Source organism: Pyrgilauda ruficollis, unplaced genomic scaffold (genome assembly GCF_017590135.1).
Source record: "Pyrgilauda ruficollis isolate IOZ18807 unplaced genomic scaffold, ASM1759013v1 scaffold16, whole genome shotgun sequence".
NCBI classification, from domain to species: Eukaryota; Metazoa; Chordata; class Aves; order Passeriformes; family Passeridae; genus Pyrgilauda; species Pyrgilauda ruficollis.
Window position 1 is genome coordinate 990,930 of NW_024514764.1, and position 17,994 is coordinate 1,008,923.

The 17,994-nt window shown below is 49.5% G+C and overlaps 1 protein-coding gene across 3 annotated transcripts in view; it reads left to right on the top strand.

Moving 5' to 3' along the window:
* The window catches only part of TOM1L2 (target of myb1 like 2 membrane trafficking protein), a 56,943-nt gene extending 42,568 nt beyond the window's left edge, over positions 1-14,375 (top strand). For 2 of the 3 annotated variants that reach the window (XM_041462359.1, XM_041462361.1), the window contains 3 exons: positions 5,971-6,030; positions 8,531-8,567; positions 9,099-14,375. In XM_041462359.1, the coding sequence (XP_041318293.1) occupies positions 5,971-6,030; positions 8,531-8,567; positions 9,099-9,247 (246 nt within the window). In that variant the 3' untranslated portion in view covers positions 9,248-14,375. The remainder of the gene's footprint in view (positions 1-5,970; positions 6,031-8,530; positions 8,568-9,098) is intronic. The other variant, XM_041462360.1, reaches the window with a different exon arrangement.
* The last annotated feature ends 3,619 nt before the right edge of the window (positions 14,376-17,994 follow it).

The following is a 17,994-nucleotide window of genomic DNA, read 5'->3' on the forward strand; positions in this document are numbered from 1 at the left end:
ATCCCTCACAACCTGACATTGTTCTGTACAAGCTGTGATACATTTCAGCTTTGGGCTGAGTCCTTCCCACTCCATTTCTCTGCATCCCAGTTCACCACACACCTTTGCAGTCTCTGGCTCTCCTCTCCCAGTGAATTTGGCAGTGTTGTTCTTGTTTCCAGTTAACCTGTAGCTCAGTTCTGCCAACAGGATGATGCCAGAACCATGGAGACAGACACAAGCCACACTTTTATCTATCTCAGCTCTACCTACAAAACTAAAATAGACAAAATTATATTGGCAGAAAATGTTTCTGGTGTTTATATGGCTGAGGGATGGGAGGTGAGCTGTTCAGTGGCAGATCTGTCTGCAGTGTGAGGTCAGGGTTTTGCAGGTCTCACACAGGGGTCTGTATCAGCAGCAGTTAGACACAGACTTTACCACAGAGCCACGTTTTAGTGCAGGTGGTCTCAGTTCCCTTCTCGTGAGATTGGGCAGCTAGTGAGATTTGCATTAATATATTCCTTTCTTAGAATAATCTGTCAACCCACTCACATACCAGATGGGTTATTTGTTATGAAAGTGAGAAGCAGGTGTTGCTTAAGCCACCATGTCAGGACATTAACTGGGACAGTGGCAGGGGAAGGATGAAACTGCACCAGAATTCACAGAAAGTGATATGAACACCACTCAGCATTTTGTCTTGACTGCCAGCAGCACGCCTGGCTAGAGAGGAGGAGCCCTCTTTGTAGGGAAGATAGGTGAGTAAAGATTAAATGAAACCTCTGTTAATTAGTTACCAAGTGGGATGCCGCTATGTGCCTTCAAGAGAGAGATAGGATCTGAGATGTGGAAATGACTTGGCTAACCTGAGACTGTTGAATAACATCATCATCTTGAAGACTGAAGTGCTTGAATTGTGGATAAGCCCAAAGCCAGGCACGTGAAGATCTCATTTCTCCCATGTGGTGGGACCCCTCTCCCTGTTGAAGGCAAGCAGGTGCTTCCCCTTACCCGCAGACCACGGGGGTCTCCTAGGCCAGCCGTGGTGTTTCCAGAGCACTCTGCAAGGACAGCCCAATCCCTGGTGGCAGTGGCAGTGAGGGCTGTCACATGCAGATGGGCTGGTTGGTGTACAACCTGCCAGAGGCTGGGCACAGCAGGGGAACACTGCAGCCCAGCTCCTGCCTGCCCGGCCCTGCAGTGTGCCAGCACAGTCAGGAGTAACCAAGGAGTTCATTTAATCCTTACACGTAAAGTCAAGCGTGGTCCAATATTGAAGCCAAGCAGCTATTTCAAGATCACAACAGCTTTAAATAGATGGTAAGGCTGTAGTAGTAAGCTGGAGTAGCCTGCTAGTGTGCTCCTAGTGCTGCTGTAGGAATGACAGACCTTTACTACTGCTAACCAGCGAGGGGGAGCGAGTAGCAACTAACCAGGAACTGGTGTCAGCTTTGTTAAACATCTAGAAAGAAGTGGAATTAACTAAGCTATTACAAGGCAGTAGTCTAGCAACAATTAGCATAAACCTTGTTAAACATTTTAAGAACATTAATGAGCTCACCTAGAGACCTGAATTGTCATTTCATACCTGCTTCTTTTCCAGTGGGATCATTTTTAATAGAAATAAAATGTGATAATAATAACCTTAAACTGTCTTTTTAAGGGTAGAATATTGGATTTTATGACTTCTGAGGAAAAATATTGGCAATACTCTTTGGCTTTTGATTGCTAGTGAGAACATCAACACAATCTAGCTTAGATAAGTAGGAACTTGAATTCCAGGTTCCTGTGGGTTTTGTGGGATTGAGCACTTACTTTTGTTCTCCCAGCCCTGCTTTTCCATTTCTCTTTCAGGGCTGTTGAGATGATCCCATTTGTAGGATTTTCCAAAGACTAAATAAAAAAAGAATTTAAACAATCAGACCAGCTTTTAATTAAAGCCAGTTACTTGAAGTACCCAAAAATATTTTGTGACTTAATTTCCATTTACTGTAAGTATAGACTTAAAAAAAAAAAATCACAAATATACTTATACAAACAGCTCTTGCAGCCTACACTATCTGGGGAGCTCTCTTGCCAAGACTGAAAGCTTCACTAGACCATGGAAGTTTGCATAATCAAAATATCAACAAGACAGTGTCCCATTCCAGAGTTTTTTCCATGTAGTCTGTGGCTTCCACTGCTGCTTGTTCCCAGAAACTGTTGTCTTTTTTTAATGTGCAAACTAGTTAATTTATTTTTACATTGCCTCTGTTGTGATTTAGGGGTTAGTTGTAACAAAATTCCCCTGCACATCTTTCAGTTTAGGGCTTCTGATAGGGGAAGACTTGCCAAGTACCCAACTGACTGGCAAAAACTGAGCTTCTCTGTATGTTCTCTTCTCAGTTTAAAATGAAAAATAAATGTTACAATGTTATCATTAAAATAATTTAAAACTTCCAGTTGCTCTGTGAGAGTTTCCTCCCTCTTTATTCTTGAACAAATTAAACCTGACACATGTAACCCATGTTTTATGAGGAAATGGGGCTCAGAGTCTTAGGAAAGTAAACTGGAAGTTTGTGCATGGAAGGAGCAGTAGATACCAACCCTCAACACTTCTGTGGGTGTGCTGGGAGACAGGGAAAGCTTTTTGAAAGGTCAGTGCTGAATAGCAAACGGCTGACACACTCAGATGTTTATCTTACAGCTTTGTCTGCTTCTCTGCAAGAAGTGCTCTTGCACTTCTGAGGGCTTTGTTTGTTTGTTATAAGTAGCTCTAGCTGAAAGTAGAATTCCCTTTTTTGCTTTTTTTTTTTTTCTTTTCATTTTTTTAAAAATTCTTATGAAACACCACAGCACAAACTCTTGTGCTGCTGAGCTGTGCTTCGAGGACTTCTGCAAATTCAAGAGTCCTGTGATTCTCAGGAACTCAGTACTTGATCAGTCATCTGTCATGTTTTGAGGATAATCAAGATTTGAGCTGCTGTTCCTTCTAATACAGGGGCACAGTACTGCCACACTTTCTAGAACAGCTGCTCTTACATTCATAAAATCATAAAATCCTGGAATGGTTTGGGTTGGAAAAAAAGATCATCTCATTCCAACCCCCTGCCACGGGCAGGGACACCTTCCACTATCCCAGACTGCTCCAAGCCCCATCCAACCTGGCCTGGAACACTTCCAGGGATGGAGCAGCCACAGCTTCTTTGGCAACCTCCCCGCCCTCACAGGGAATAATCTCTTCTAATATCTAATCTAAATCCACCCTTTTTCAGCTTAAAGCCATTCCTCTAAAAATTCTTATGAAACACCACAGCACAAACTCTTGTGCTGCTGAGCTGTGCTTCGAGGACTTCTGCAAATTCAAGAGTCCTGTGATTCTCAGGAACTCAGTACTTGATCAGTCATCTGTCATGTTTTGAGGATAATCAAGATTTGAGCTGCTGTTCCTTCTAATACAGGGGCACAGTACTGCCACACTTTCTAGAACAGCTGCTCTTACATTCATAAAATCATAAAATCCTGGAATGGTTTGGGTTGGAAAAAAAGATCATCTCATTCCAACCCCCTGCCACGGGCAGGGACACCTTCCACTATCCCAGACTGCTCCAAGCCCCATCCAACCTGGCCTGGAACACTTCCAGGGATGGAGCAGCCACAGCTTCTTTGGCAACCTCCCCGCCCTCACAGGGAATAATCTCTTCTAATATCTAATCTAAATCCACCCTTTTTCAGCTTAAAGCCATTCCTCCTTGTCCTGTCACTGCAGGCCTTCATCCAAAATCCCCCTCCAGCTCTCTTGGAGCCCCCTGTGTTCCTGTAAATTTTATTCACAGAAAAGGCAAAAATAAACCAGCTTTTTTCCTCCTCCCTTCCATGCACATGTTCTTGTCCTTTCTGAGCTGCAACCCAAGCAACAGCTCAGAGGCTGCACCTTCCACAGTGTTAAGCAACACAGGAGAGAGGCAGCAGTGCAATTTCTGCGGTAGGTTTTAGGTTGCTATAGGATGAATTAAATCATTACTTTATATCTCTGAAGCCAGTATTTTATAAAGCTGTTAAACCAAGGAGACAGTTTTACAAGATGCAACTTGTCCTTGGGAAGGAATGTGTTGGAAGGTGCTTAGAGCTCTTCCCTTGTGAGTGGCCAGCTCGCAGCAGCTTCAGCTCGCTGTGATAGTGTTGTGTGTGCATGATTCAGGAAATCATCAGGGGAAAGTTATCCTAAATCTGGCCCATTCCAGAGGAAACTGCAGGAATTTATTTTCTGTTTGGGATCTTTATGAATTTTCTGGAAGCAAAGTGACACCTTGTACCTCTGACCCCAGGGACTGTCACTTTGTCCAGTGACTTGTCAAGTCAGAGCCCAGCCACCTTCCTGGTGCTGCTCTTTGGGGGAGATGCTTTGGATTGAGTTCTGGGTTTACAGTTCTTGGACACAACTAAGCCACTTTAGCACACCTCACCTCAAGCAAGTGCTTAACTGGCCTCCTCAGTACAAAGGGCCACTTGATTCTGTGAAAAAAATTCCTGAGGAGCTTTGCTAAACAGCCTCGGCCTCTGTGATCCAGCATCTGTCCATCTTCCTCTGCTAGAAGTGCCTGAGAAAACTGCATCTCCCAGGAAATGCATCTGCAGAGCCTCTTCCAGCTTTTCTTATTGAATCAGAGTCATTAAGGTTGGAAAAGACCTCCAAGACCATCAAGTCCAACCATTAACCCACCGCTGCCAAGGCCGCAACTAAGCCATGTCCCAAAGCACCACATCCACAGGTTTTTTAATCACTTCTAAGGTGGGGAATTCCTGTGAGAGGTTTCAGACAAAGCTGTGGAGAACCCCTGACACCTTTTCTGCCTAGGAGAGTCCCTCTAACAGTGCCAGGTCTCCTCCCTGCCAGCCCTGCTGCTCGGCTGCCATGCCCTGGCTTGGAACTCACATGTCTGACATTGTTTTCCAACTATTTCTCAGGTTGTCCTTACCAGATCTATTGTGGTGTTTTCCTGTTTACCTCGGCAGGGCTCTGTTGTATTTAAGCAGTGTAGTTAAGTCAGGAAATTCTACACCTAATACTCAGTAATTTCCCTTTGATGACCCAGTTACCCTTAGCACTGCGTGAAATCGCTGCCCTTCAGCTGCCTCTGTGCTGCCTGTTGTAATCACACTGGTATCATGACCAGTTCCACTGCAGGAGCAGAGGCAAACCTTCCATCCCTGTGTGTTAAGCTATCCCTGACCTGCTCTGGAGAGCCCTGCTGCAGCTCTGGGGCTGTGCTCTCCTCCTCTGCCCCATCCTCTTCCTTCCTCACCTTTGACACTCCACACTTTGCACTGGCACACGCTGGGCTCTGCTGCCGAGGGTCACCTTTGGCAGAGGAGTGGGAGCTGGGAGCTGGGGCAGTTTCCTTTAAACCCTTGTGCCAAGGCTTGCCAGGGCTTGGTGGTGTGGTGGGAGGAAGATCTGGGAGGAAGCATGACTGTACCCTGGGCTCTGACTTCTCCACCTGCGCAGAAAACCAATTTGTACTCATAGGAGTGTTGCCTGAAGACTTTGAGCCCCTTTTTTTCCTAACCCTTCACTATGGCTAATACCCATTTTAAAAAACAAAAGGTGTAAATTTAACATTTCAAAACCTAACTGATATCCAGTATTCTACCCTTAAAAGCATTTCACGATCAAGATTAGAATCATCAGTCCATCTTGATGGTTTTAATATGTGGTCGAGAAGTTACTCATCTTATGCTGGCATCCAGTCACGTCATTCCCCATAATCTTTCTCCTGTTTTTTTTAGCCTTGTTGTTCATAATTTCCTTTCCAAGTTGTTTCTTTATTTGAAATGCCATTTATCTTTTGTTGCCTTCTTTTTTTTTTTTTTTTCCAGCACATCTTACATCTTTGTTTTTGTTTTGTTTTTAATCTTATTTCTGGCGTTTTCCATCGCTCTGTGGCCATGATTGTGGATGTGTTTTGGTTTTTGCCTGCCTTGCTGTTCTCTCGCTGCACTCCCTAGATCCCTGTTGCACAGTCCTCTGTCATGGATGACATTGAGGAGTGGCTCAGTACCGACTTGGTGAGACTCTTTATATTTTCATTTTTCACTTGCATGGGTAACTTTCAATGCATTGCTGAGTTCCTGGTACTTCTCATAGCAGGAAGCAGTGAAACTTCCCAAGCAGAGAGTCTGGTTCCCTTTGAAGGGAATGTCTAAGCAGAAAGAGTCAGGGTTGTGTTCAGAAATTCAATCAAAACACTTTTTTTCTGAGCTGTTTTATTTTCCCTTCTCCATGTGAACATCACAGAATAACACATGTTCCAGAAAATGTGGGATTCTGATCCTCAAATAGGGAAGCATTAAATATGGCCTGAATTTTTCTGCACCAGACTTAAAGTCCATGTTTAAAGCTTCATTATTTAGACAGGATCTAAGTTCATGCTTGTGTTGAGGCATGCTTTTAAGAGATGCTGGATCAGGGCTTAGATTCCTTTCAAATCAAGATGTCTTTGTTAAACTGGCAGGCAATCTTGTTTCATAATAGTAATAATAAAAATTTATAACAGTCTCTCTTCAATGTTTATAACTTTCTCCTAAATGATTATTGTCTGGTAATTATTAAACAAACAAACAAAAAGCAGAACTAAAAGTAGCTTTGCCTTCACCCTGGAGTTTGTTTTGCTGTCCCAACATACATTTGGTTTAATCAGGATAAACTAGTACACATTTACTCTGTTTTGTTTTTTTTTTCAGTGTAAGCATATGACTCAAATCAACCAAGTGCATTTTGGGGGGTGGGTGGTGGGTTGTGTTCACACTGTTCTTTTAAACATGGTTTTAGTGAACTGAACTTGCACTCACCATATCCCCAAGGATCATCTCCTGCCATTCTTCCAGCTTGAGGCAGAAAACTCCCAACTCCTTAGGGTCTCCCCCAGCCCCCTGCTGCTGCCTGCTCAGCTCCAGCTGGGAGCTGTGGGACTCAGCAGAGCTGCAGGCACGCTCTGGCACGTCAGCCCTGTGCTCTGGCACTGGAGGAGCTGGCTGTACTGGAAGGAAGAAAATTCTCCAGCTCTCCCGAGGTGCCTGAAGTGCTTAAACAGATTCCAGGTTCAGTGTTTGATTTTTGGCAGACTGACTGGCTGGCTCTGAAATGTCACTGGGTTCCAGCTGCAGGTGGGTTTGTCAGGCCTTGGTACAGGAGTCACTTTCAAATTTAATTACAAACTGGCCTCATTTTGTTAAAGAAATACAGTGAACGTAGCATGTCCACTCTGCTTAACCAAAAAACTTTTGTCTTTGCCATTTAAATTAATTTAGAGGGAGAGAAGATCTGATGGAGAGATATGGAGGTAGCTCTGTGCATCTGTCATGCCCAGCACAGACTTGCTCAAAAGGAACAAAGCAGAGAAGTGTCCTGGAAATGCCTGGGCAAGCCTGGGGATGTCCCTGGGTCCCCATCCCAACCCTCTGTGGGTGCAGCAGAGAGATGTCTGTGAAAATTTGGACTGGATTTTTGTTTTTCACTCTGGGTCACCTCCTCCTTTTTCTGTTAACAGTTCATTTCAATTCTCTGCTTCCCAGGCAAGGAAGCTGCAGGTTAGGTTAGATAATTATTAATTCCTTACCCTTTTTGGGGTACACTGGGACAAAGAGCAGCTCTGCCTGTGAAGAGGCTGCTGTGTGAACCTTTGGAAACCTCAGTGCAGTAGGAAGCCAGGAGATGCTCAGGCTCTAAAATGTGAGGCCAAGTCAGTATGCTCCCACTCCTGATAGAGAAGCCAAGTATAGACAAATAATTTATCAAAGCAGTTTCAACATGAGGTTTTCAACCAGTATTTTTACCCATCTTAAACATCCTGATAGATTGACAAGGATGCCTATCCCTGGACTTTTAATTTCGTTATTTTAAAAGCACATTGAAATGCACAAACTGGTGTAAATTCAGTGACCCTGTGGCATTCCCAGCCTTTGATTCTGATGGACAAACACTAACTGCTGTCAGTGTCCTTCATCCAGCTCACCCTGGTCTTGTCTTTGTGCAGCATGAGCACATGAAAGCTGCTATATTTTTGTATGAAACCTAAAACGAACTCTCACAAGAGGAATGTTGACCCCAAACAATTTTGCACGTGTCCTTTGTCAGCTAAAAGGGCATTTTACTTGAAGACACAATGCAAACCACAGTCCTGACTTTTTAAATGACCATGTGACAGAAAATATGCCATCTGGTACAGTGTGTGTGTGACTCACAGAGCTCAGATTTGGACCAGAATTACTGTCTGAAGGGGAAGCAGCACTGGACTGACATTCAGATCCAACAGGGAAAGCTTAGCTGTCCACCAGCAATCTTCAGAGGCACCTCAGTGCTCGTCCTCCTGCTCTGCAGCACAGTGAAATGTCAGTCCCCGCTGGCCTCCCGAGGTGGGAGCCCTGTGATTTCCCCAGGTCACCCTGCTCCCATGGTTAATATGTGGAAACAAGTGGTGGAAACTGTCCAGTTGTATTAAAGGTGGAGGGGATGACAGGGAAGGGGAAGCACTGCCTGTGCTCATGTGCCTTTTTGTTCCCATTGCAGAAAGGCAACGAACTGGAAGAAGGAGTGACCAGTGAAGGTAAGCAGAGATGCCCCTGGCTATGAGCCATTCTCAGGTTAGTGCTCAGATGGAATTTGCTTTGATCCCTGCTGAGATGCTGTCTTCTCCCAGCCTGATGTTCCCCAGCAAATGCTTCCATGCTCAGAAAGGCAGGAGGAGAGCATTTCACAGCAAAAGCTTCATATTTATGGTGTGGGGAGCCCTCCTGGCTGTAAGTGCTTCCCTGCCGTCTTCCTTGGCCGTGCTCTGTGTTTGTGCCAGCAGGAATGTGTCCCCAAGCTGCTCAGCCCTTTGGAATGATGTTTCCCTGGTTCTGTCACAGCCGGTGGCACAGTGTGGGTTTGATTCCAGCTGCTGCCTGAGCTCGGGTGTCTCCAAGGACGGCTGTACCCTTTCCCGAGGAAGTCAGGCTGTACCAGTATTTGTGCCTGCAAACACAGCCCGACAGGATGCCAGGCCCTGGAATTTCAGCCCCTGCCAACCTCTGTCCCTGGGGCCAAACCCACGGCCCCCATTCTTACCTGTCTTCCTTCTGTTTTTACATTGCAGAGTTTGACAAATTTTTAGAAGAGCGAGCCAAAGCGGCGGAGATGGTTCCCAACCTGCCATCCCCTCCTCTGGAAGCCCCCACCCCTCCGACAAATCCTTCCAGCAGGAAAAAGCAGGAGCGCTCGGAGGACGCCCTCTTTGCACTGTGAAGGTGGCGCGGAGCCGCCCTCCCTCCCGCCCCTGTGCTCCGCCGGCGAATGTCGCCGCACGGCCACTCTGTCCTCCCACAGTCCTTGGCTAACAACGACTCCCGTCCCCCCCATTCCATAGTTTGCTTCTCCTTCCCTCCCTCCCTAAATGATCCACCCCCACAAGCTGACTCTTTCTATTTAAATCCAACACTATTCCTGCCAGACCACGATTCTCCGGCACTCGCTTAATCCCCTCCTTCCTGTCCCAGCTGCACAAAACCAGCTCTTGATGCTGAAAACCCCTTCAGAATGCACGAGTACGTCACACTGGGCTGAAACAAAAGCCCAGGGGGAAGAGAGCAGCCTTGCCCTTCAATTTATGTAGGGATCATCCTCTTCTGTAGGCAGGTCCTGCCAAGTAGACGGCTCTGTCAATCAGCATGTAATTGACTGAGCTGGAATGTTCAGGAGGAGTGTGTCTTTATTTTTAGATAAAATGTTAATGTATTGGCTTTCGTGTTGGATTCGACAGCAAGGAACAACTGTTCCCCTTTCAACATGTGCTTCACAAGTTAAAATCCTTTACTCTCCCACTCACACATCTCCTGGTACCATATGGTGGTCGCTTTTCCCCACTTTCTGTGGCGTTTCATTTCTAAATCTCACAGGGCATTTTTTGCCTTGTGTTTTATCTGGGCTTGCTCTAATTTGAAGCAGTCTGTTGGCCATGTCCAGTAGCTCTGGCAGTTGATAAGGATGGAAAATGCTGGGCTAAATGGATGCTGTAACGATGGCACAGGAAGCACTTCACTCTTTGGGAGAGCATTCTCACACAGGAGTTTTCCTGGTGTGCTTGCCTTTTAAAATAGCTTGGTTATTTTCTCTTTACCTTAGATTCCTTCTTTGGTAACTCTAAAGCTCTGCATTTGGTGTAAACATCCATGCAGATGGATGGGACGTGCTCATGGATTGGGTGTGAACTGAGCTTCCTGGATTCCCTGCCATGCCTGGTAGGATATGCTGGTTCTTGGGGGTAGGGATGAGGAAAAGAAGAAACCTCAGAGGTCTGTATGGAATGCTGAGGAAAGTGGTTATCATGGAGGGATTAGCTGTGCCAGCCTGTGCTGGAGGTGAAACTCCTCATTTCCTTCCAGTTTTAGGCCCGAGAAAGTGTTGAAATGGTTGTGACCGTGCTGTTTGTAATTTTTGGAATGTCCTTTGATCCCTCTGCCCTTCATTAACTCCCGGCTCCTACGGGGCTGCAGTCTCTGTGCAAACAAACATATTCCCTTGCTTGCCAGAGGCATGGCCAGGATTCCTGCTCCTCTGGGGCTGCCAGAAGGGATTCCAGCATGTGTGCCTGCCTTGCTGGGCTGACAGGCAGAGCTGGAGCAGGCAGCTCCAGCCATCGCCGCGTCCCCCAGCGCGTTCCTTGGGAGGAAGCCAGTGGTGCAGGATGGCAGGATCAAAGAGAGAGCTGAGCAGTGCATGGCAGGAGAATCTCCCATCCTGACAGAGAGGCACTTTATCAGCTAAAAGCCCGAGCAGGCAGCAGGCTCCTACCCCTCTTCCTCAGGGTGTTCCTTGGCTTAGGCAACCTCCTTCTGACCTGACATGTCTGAGCTTCCCAGGATGCTGATGTGTGTCAAGCTCTCTTGAAAGTTGTTCTAGGCCAAGTGATAGAAGCTTTTATCTGAGCACAGCATTTTATCAGCCCATACCATACTCTCTGAGGACCACCCCCTTTGGGACGTTGTGACACACAAAGCCTGTTACCAAATGCCTGATTGCAGCGCTGATGGACTTTGACAGCAGACACATTAATCTTTGAAGGGAAATGTTGTTTGGTGCAGGATTTCCAGGCTGTCCCAGGTCAGGTTTCACTCTGTGCTCTCCCTGCTCATCATCTTCTCTGTCCTGCCCTGCCTGTAGCCTCTTCCAGGATCCCTCCATATGTAGCTGGGCCCAGGCAGGGCTGCCCTGCCACCCCTCTGCACTGACGTGACACCTCCTCACTGCTGTGTGTAGCACGGCTTACAAATGGACAGGCAAAACCAGTTGAAGGATGGAGATAAAGCTTTTCTCCCCACTTGCTGGCTCTCTCTCCAGTTGAAGCCCTTCTGTGTGGGTCTGCAGAGGCTTTCTCCCATTCCATCTTCTCCATGGCTAGTGGAACAGTCTGCCTTGGCTGCATTGCACACTCCTGCTCTCACCCACTGCCCTCACTGCTCAACACAAGGTGAGCCCAACGCTCAGGGATTGGCACTGCCAGCTTGCTGCAACATGTCAGATGTGGCCACCAGCTCCCAGAAACCTGAGGAAACTTCTTTGGCAACGCTGATTTGATTTCAGACGGCGTCTGGTGATGGCCCAAGCAGTCTCGCCAGCACAGAATGAATTGCTGGTATTCCTGTCACTGCAGAAAGCTCTGAAAAGTGGGTGTTTTAAGTGTGTATTTTCTCTTCTAAATCCTTGAAGCACATTGACCCTGTAAATGGCCACATCAGGTGACTCTAAGCATGTTAATCCAGCTTCCCTGCCAAGCCAGAGGAGATAATCGCATTGCTCAGGCATGGGGACACTGTCAGATGGTGCAGAGTGGCACGGATGTCACTGTCACCAAGCCCCCACAGCATCCCACTGCTGCAGCTGGCCCTTCATCCCCCACCCCTCAGCCAAAAGGTGCTGGGGGAGAGTGCATTTAATGCTTTTTTCCATCACACTAAACCTGTCCTGGGACCTCCAAGGTGTTGCTTTAGGGAGAATCTGGTCCCTTTCTGGAAGATTCTGCAGAGCTGTCGGTGATTGCTCTCTTCAGCTGGGAGGAAAAGAGGTGGAATGAGAAAGCTGGAGCTGGCATGTGTTGGCAGAGCTCAGGGGGCTCTTCTGGTGTGTGCAGCCCCAGGCAACGTGTGGTCCCTGCTGACACTCCACATTATCCTCTGGAAAGCCGTGCCACTGATTGCAGGGAGTGGCAGGTGCCACCAGCACAAGTGGTGGCTTTGCTGGAAGTAGGGCAGCTCCCAGGAGATGCCTTCCTAGGGATGAAATGTACTTTTGGAAAGACCTGGGATGGATCTGGAGCCCAAATCCACACTTGGCTCTCAGGGCTGGAAGCACCAAAGGGAACAGAGTGTGGCAGAGCAGGTGGTTTAGCCCAAACCTTCTTTAACAAATACAAGATCTATGCTAGAGCTTCCCAAATGTCCTGTATCAGGATCTCTCATCTTCCCTGTCCTCTTGTGGTCTGCTGAAAACTGGAGCAGTGAGAACTGTTTGAGGGAAAGGGAAAAGGGGTTTTTCACTTCAGGGGACCAACTTCTCCATTTATCCTTCCTCTGCTTTCATTCTTAAGTGCTTCCTCTGTGCAAGTGGGCAGAGGACTCACGTGGCTCCAATGCTTGGGAGAACAGGGATGGAGCTGCAGCCTGATCCACTTTCCATAAGAAATAACATCCCAGCGCTTTCTAGGCATACTAGGAATCACAGCTTGACACTCAATGACACTAAATTATTCTCGGGGTCCTTTGTAAGGTCTAATTGCGCCCTGTTCTAGGTTAAAATATTTATTTTGTCTATATATTTTCTTTCCAGTGTGTTTTTTAACCTCTTCTGTTAACTCTTCATGTGCTGAGATGTAAGGAATCAATGGTTTCTATTTAAATATATCCTTTGGGTTTTGGGTTTTTTTTTAATTGTTCTGTGTGGCTTTCAGCTGCATCTTCAGCAGGTGTAGTAGATAACAATGTGCTGTACAGACATTTAGGGTGTTTAGGCTGTAGGTAAGGCTCATAGGAGAACTGCTCATAAAAACGTAGCACGGTGTCTCTTAAAGGGAACAGCATAAACGCTGAGACTGGTCCTTACTGGGACCCTCACGTAGCCTCCAACATTCCTTTTCCCTTCTGGTTATCACAGCCTCCATCCCTGGGATGTGCTGATCAAACCAGCTCTGTCATTCCCAGGGCTGGTCTTGCACCTCCAAGCTGAAGGATTTTAGTGAGGATTTCTGTTTGTTTGACTTCATTCAGCATTTTTTGATGGGATACATTGGCTGTTTCCACTTGGAAATGGAGGACTGGGAGCTGGCTGTGGTGGCGAGATGTTTCCCTCCAGTGGTGGAAGAACAGATCCGGGCCGTGGTTTCAGCCCAGGGCAGGGGGTGATGGTCCCTCCATGCAGCCAGCACAGCCTGTCCCTGCTCCTCTATGCCCTGCTCTCCTGATGTCACCTACAGGAACAGGATGTGCAGCCCAGGAGAGCAAACAGGATGGATTTCCAACACTCTGTTTCATCCAGTGAGTTGTTGAGTCTCCTGCGGCGGTGGGAGCCCTGGAGTGGGAACTGCTTGTGCTATCTCCGTTCCCGTCCATCCCCATCCAGCTCCGTCGTTGTTTACCTCCTCAGGGCTGACCACAAGCCTTGCAGAGCCTCCCCTGGAAAAAAACAGCTCAGAACAGTTATTTTTATGGAAATAGTGAAGCAGTGAGTGGATTTAGAGCTGTGTTGGAGGTAACCCTTCCGCTGCTGTGGGCTCCCACCCGCCAAGGAGACGAGGTGCCCACAGAGCACCCCCAGCCATCCATCCCAAACCACAGCTTCCACACACCTCCTCCTCACCTGCAGAGAGGTGAGGCTCTGTGTCACCAAGAGCCAGCTGGCCTTGAGCAGCACCGAGCTCTGGTGCTGGTTGTCTTTAGCCCGTGGCAAACTCACTACTCCAAAATTCCCACCCTGCTCCGTGTTTTTATGAGTACGAGCTCCTCATTCCCTACATGTTCCTATGAGCTGTTGTTAACCCTACAAACATAACCTGTGTAATAGCTTCTCTGTATATTACAGCTGTAGGCTTTCCAGATAAAAGTGGATAATATTTATTTACTGAAGATACTGGATATTTTTTTGTTTGGGAATGGGGTAGGGGGAGAGAGGGGACATAACTGTTTAAAGTGATTGACTATGTAAAGAGAAACAAAATACACAAGAAGCAGAGAAACCCAACACTAAAACATCACTGTATTCAAGTAGAAAGTGTTTCTGTTAAGGACGAGACAACTGTATTAATCTGCCATTGTTTAACTTGCTCCAGAAATCATCTCCTTGGTTCCTGCATGTGAGATATTCCAATAAATACACTATTAGTGTGTGCTGGGGGTGCTATCGTCTGTCTCTCAGCTGGGGACTCGCTTGGCATGAGCACAGGGGACATGTGCAGCCCTTGGGTACCCACCAGATGTCAAAACTGGGAGTCCTCGTTCTCCTCCAGGAGACAGAACGTGGGTATTGTCACTGGGAGAAGGCTTGTCCCCAGCAGTTGCTCTTTGTGTCATTGTATGGCTCGTGCTCCCCTCAGTGCTGTGTTGCCAGCGGTGCTAAATTCACGTCCCACTAAATTCTGGCACATCTTTTGAGGGTGGCATCAGGCAGATGCACGGGTGACAGCCTGGGTGCTCGGTGGGATGCCTGCCCACCTGGCTGGGCTCAGCTGGCAGTCCTTGGAGGGCAACTGGGGGTCACCCCCTGGTGACCTGGAAAGAGATGGGTGATGTTCCCAGCCCATCCAAGGGCCACTTTCCGGACTCATCAGCCAGGAATTTATTCCAACATCCCCATTATGATGGTGGGTTTGATGGGCAGAGAAGGAAGAGCACCAGCTTAGGAACCCAGAGAAGTGGCATTGGCCAAAACCGAACCAGGCTGGCAGAACGGTGCCCTCTGTTCTGCACGTGGAGATCCACCCTGGGTGTTTAAATCTGGGGAAGGGGGTGTGGAATAGGTGGAATAGCTACAGGGTTTCCCCTCCCTGTAGCTACATATTAGCATTCAACAGCCCTGCCCCAACTTGTTTACCCCTCACTGATCATGTGCCTGGCTCAATGTCGGATACATTCAGGGAGGCTCCTGGCCTGGATCTGTTGGGAAAGGTGTGGAGCTGCTGCTGCCCTGACAGGGCAGAATCACACAAAAAGCATCGGGTCAGAAATGTCCAGCGCTGTGCAGGAGGGGCAGTGGGAATGGGGGCTGTGGGAATGGGGGCTGTGGGAGCAGGGGTTGTGGGAATGGGGGATGTGGGAGCAGGGGTTGTGGGAGTAGGGGTTGTGGGAGTAGGGGTTGTGGGAGTGGGGGATGTGGGAGCAGGGGCTGTGGGAGTGGGGGATGTGGGAATGGGGGATGTGGGAGTGGGGGATGTGGGAGTGGGGGATTTAGGAGCAGGGGGCTGCTCTTTCCAGGGGCTTCACTACATTGTCCTCTGCAGCCCCACAGTTACACTTGTGAGGGAAAGATCCCTTCAAAAACCTCAAATTCTGCCTCCAACAGGGGCCAGAGTGGGTGCAAAGGGAAGAGTGTAAGGGCAGCACAAGCACATAGGGACTTGGCTTTCCCATGTTGCCCCTCCAGCCTCTGGTGATCCGACTCCCCAAACTGAGCCCAGGTTTGTGAACCCTGATGGGATTCTCTTCTCCCAGCCTGCTCCCACAGCAACTGTGCAAACTCCCAGCATGGGCTGGGGGCTTCCACACATCACTGCCCTCCACGGTGGGCTGCCAGCCGGGCACAGAGCAGCACCGAGCCCCGGATGGGCAGAGCCTCGGGCAAGCTGAGTGTCACTGCTTTCTGGCACTGGGCAGCAGCTTTGGATGCCAGTACAAATAGGAAATGACCGGGCTGGGGGAAGGGGGGCTGTGGGAGCAGGGGTTGTGGGAATGGGGGATGTGGGAGCAGGGGTTGTGGGAGTGGGGGATGTGGGAGCAGGGGCTGTGGGAGTGGGGGATTTGGGAATGGGGGATGTGGGAATGGGGGATTTGGGAATGGGGGATGTGGGAGTGGGGGATTTGGGAGTGGGGGATTTAGGAGCAGGGGGCTGCTCTTTCCAGGGGCTTCACTACATTGTCCTCTGCAGCCCCACAGTTACACTTGTGAGGGAAAGATCCCTTCAAAAACCTCAAATTCTGCCTCCAACAGGGGCCAGAGTGGGTGCAAAGGGAAGAGTGTAAGGGCAGCACAAGCACATAGGGACTTGGCTTTCCCATGTTGCCCCTCCAGCCTCTGGTGATCCGACTCCCCAAACTGAGCCCAGGTTTGTGAACCCTGATGGGATTATCTTCTCCCAGCCTGCTCCCACAGCAACTGTGCAAACTCCCAGCATGGGCTGGGGGCTTCCACACATCACTGCCCTCCACGGTGGGCTGCCAGCCGGGCACAGAGCAGCACCGAGCCCCGGATGGGCAGAGCCTCGGGCAAGCTGAGTGTCACTGCTTTCTGGCACTGGGCAGCAGCTTTGGATGCCAGTACAAATAGGAAATGACCACAGGTCATTTACCTTTCCCCATTTAACCCGAGGGTAAATAAACCTGGAGTGGGGGATGCACTGCAGTGCCACCAAACCTGCCTGTGCCTCCCCAAGCTGCGTCTCAGGAAGGGACAGCTGGCAAAGCCGAGTTACACGCAGTGAAGGAGAGAAGAGGCTTTTGAATCTGTTTGCGACACGAATTAATGATTAACGCCGCGTTCTGCCAGAGCAAAACAAGCCCCGGGGCAGGCAGGATGCCAGAGGCTGGGCATGGAGCATGGCACGCTGCTTCCAGCGCAGGGCTGAGGTGTGCTGGGAGGTGGGAAACAGCCGGGGGCTCGCTCTGGGAGAGCCCAGCCGGCGGAGCGAGGGGCAGCAGGACGGGGGATGCTCCGTCCTGGGGCTGCCGGTTCAGGCTCAGCACGTCCGGAGCTGCCGCTCGGGGAGATGCTCCACATGCCCGCGGAGCCGCACCAGCCTGCCCGGCTGGCTCGGTAACCCGGTAGCCAAAGCCCAACCATCCCGGGGCCGGTTTGTTTTCTTTCTCATGCTGCGGTTTCCTCCCAGCCTGCGCTCAGGAAAACGTCTCAGCGACTCCGGAGCGCCCACGTGGCCGGTCCGCCATCCCCGCAGGACTGACATGATGTAATCGCGGGCCCCGAGCCGTGATGCAGAATCACTCCACTCACGGAGCCGCGCTTATTGGCTGCGTGGCCCTGGTCCTACGGGCGGGGTTTTCCCTGCTCCGCAATCCCCGGGAGCCCCACCCCGAGTGGAATCCATCGGCCCCAAAGCCGGCGCACGGAGCTGCTTCGTCCTTCCCCGGTGCGCGGAGGATGCTGCTGCTCGCTGGGGGAATCCAGGGGCAGGGACAGCATCACTTGTGGGCTCCCGGCGTCCTCGGACCCTCTGGGTGGGATCGGGGATGGGGCCTGGCAAAATGCAGCTTTGTACACAGTTTGTGTAAAAGTTAAGCTGTGTTTACGTGTGTTATTCCCCCCCTTCTGCGTTTGTGTGGGTTTGTCCTTCTACATCCCTCAGGGAAGGCTGTGCCCCGGATCTTGCATGGGTTATTAAAGGTCTGTGACCCCCACGCTTGCACAAGGCTGCTCAAAATCCATGGGGGCCACAGCACATCCATCTCCCCAGCCCTGGAAACCTGCCCTGTCCTCCCACAGCACCAAGGAAAGGGAAACACCACCGCCACGGAGCCTGGCTTCTCTGCAGTGACCCCAATAAAAACGGGGGGAAGCACAAGGGGGGGAAGCACAAGGGGGGGAAGCACCAGGCTCCCTCCGTGTGCCACGGCAGGTCACAGCTCTCCCGATCATGTGGTCGCTGTTCCCCCCGTGGTGTTTGCTCTGGGTCAGGGATGTCCGAGGGCTGATCTGCCCCAGCTGCTGGCACAGAGCTGAGCCAGGATTCCCTGGGCTCATCCCCAGCTCGGGCACAGGTCAGTGTCCCCAGATTGAGG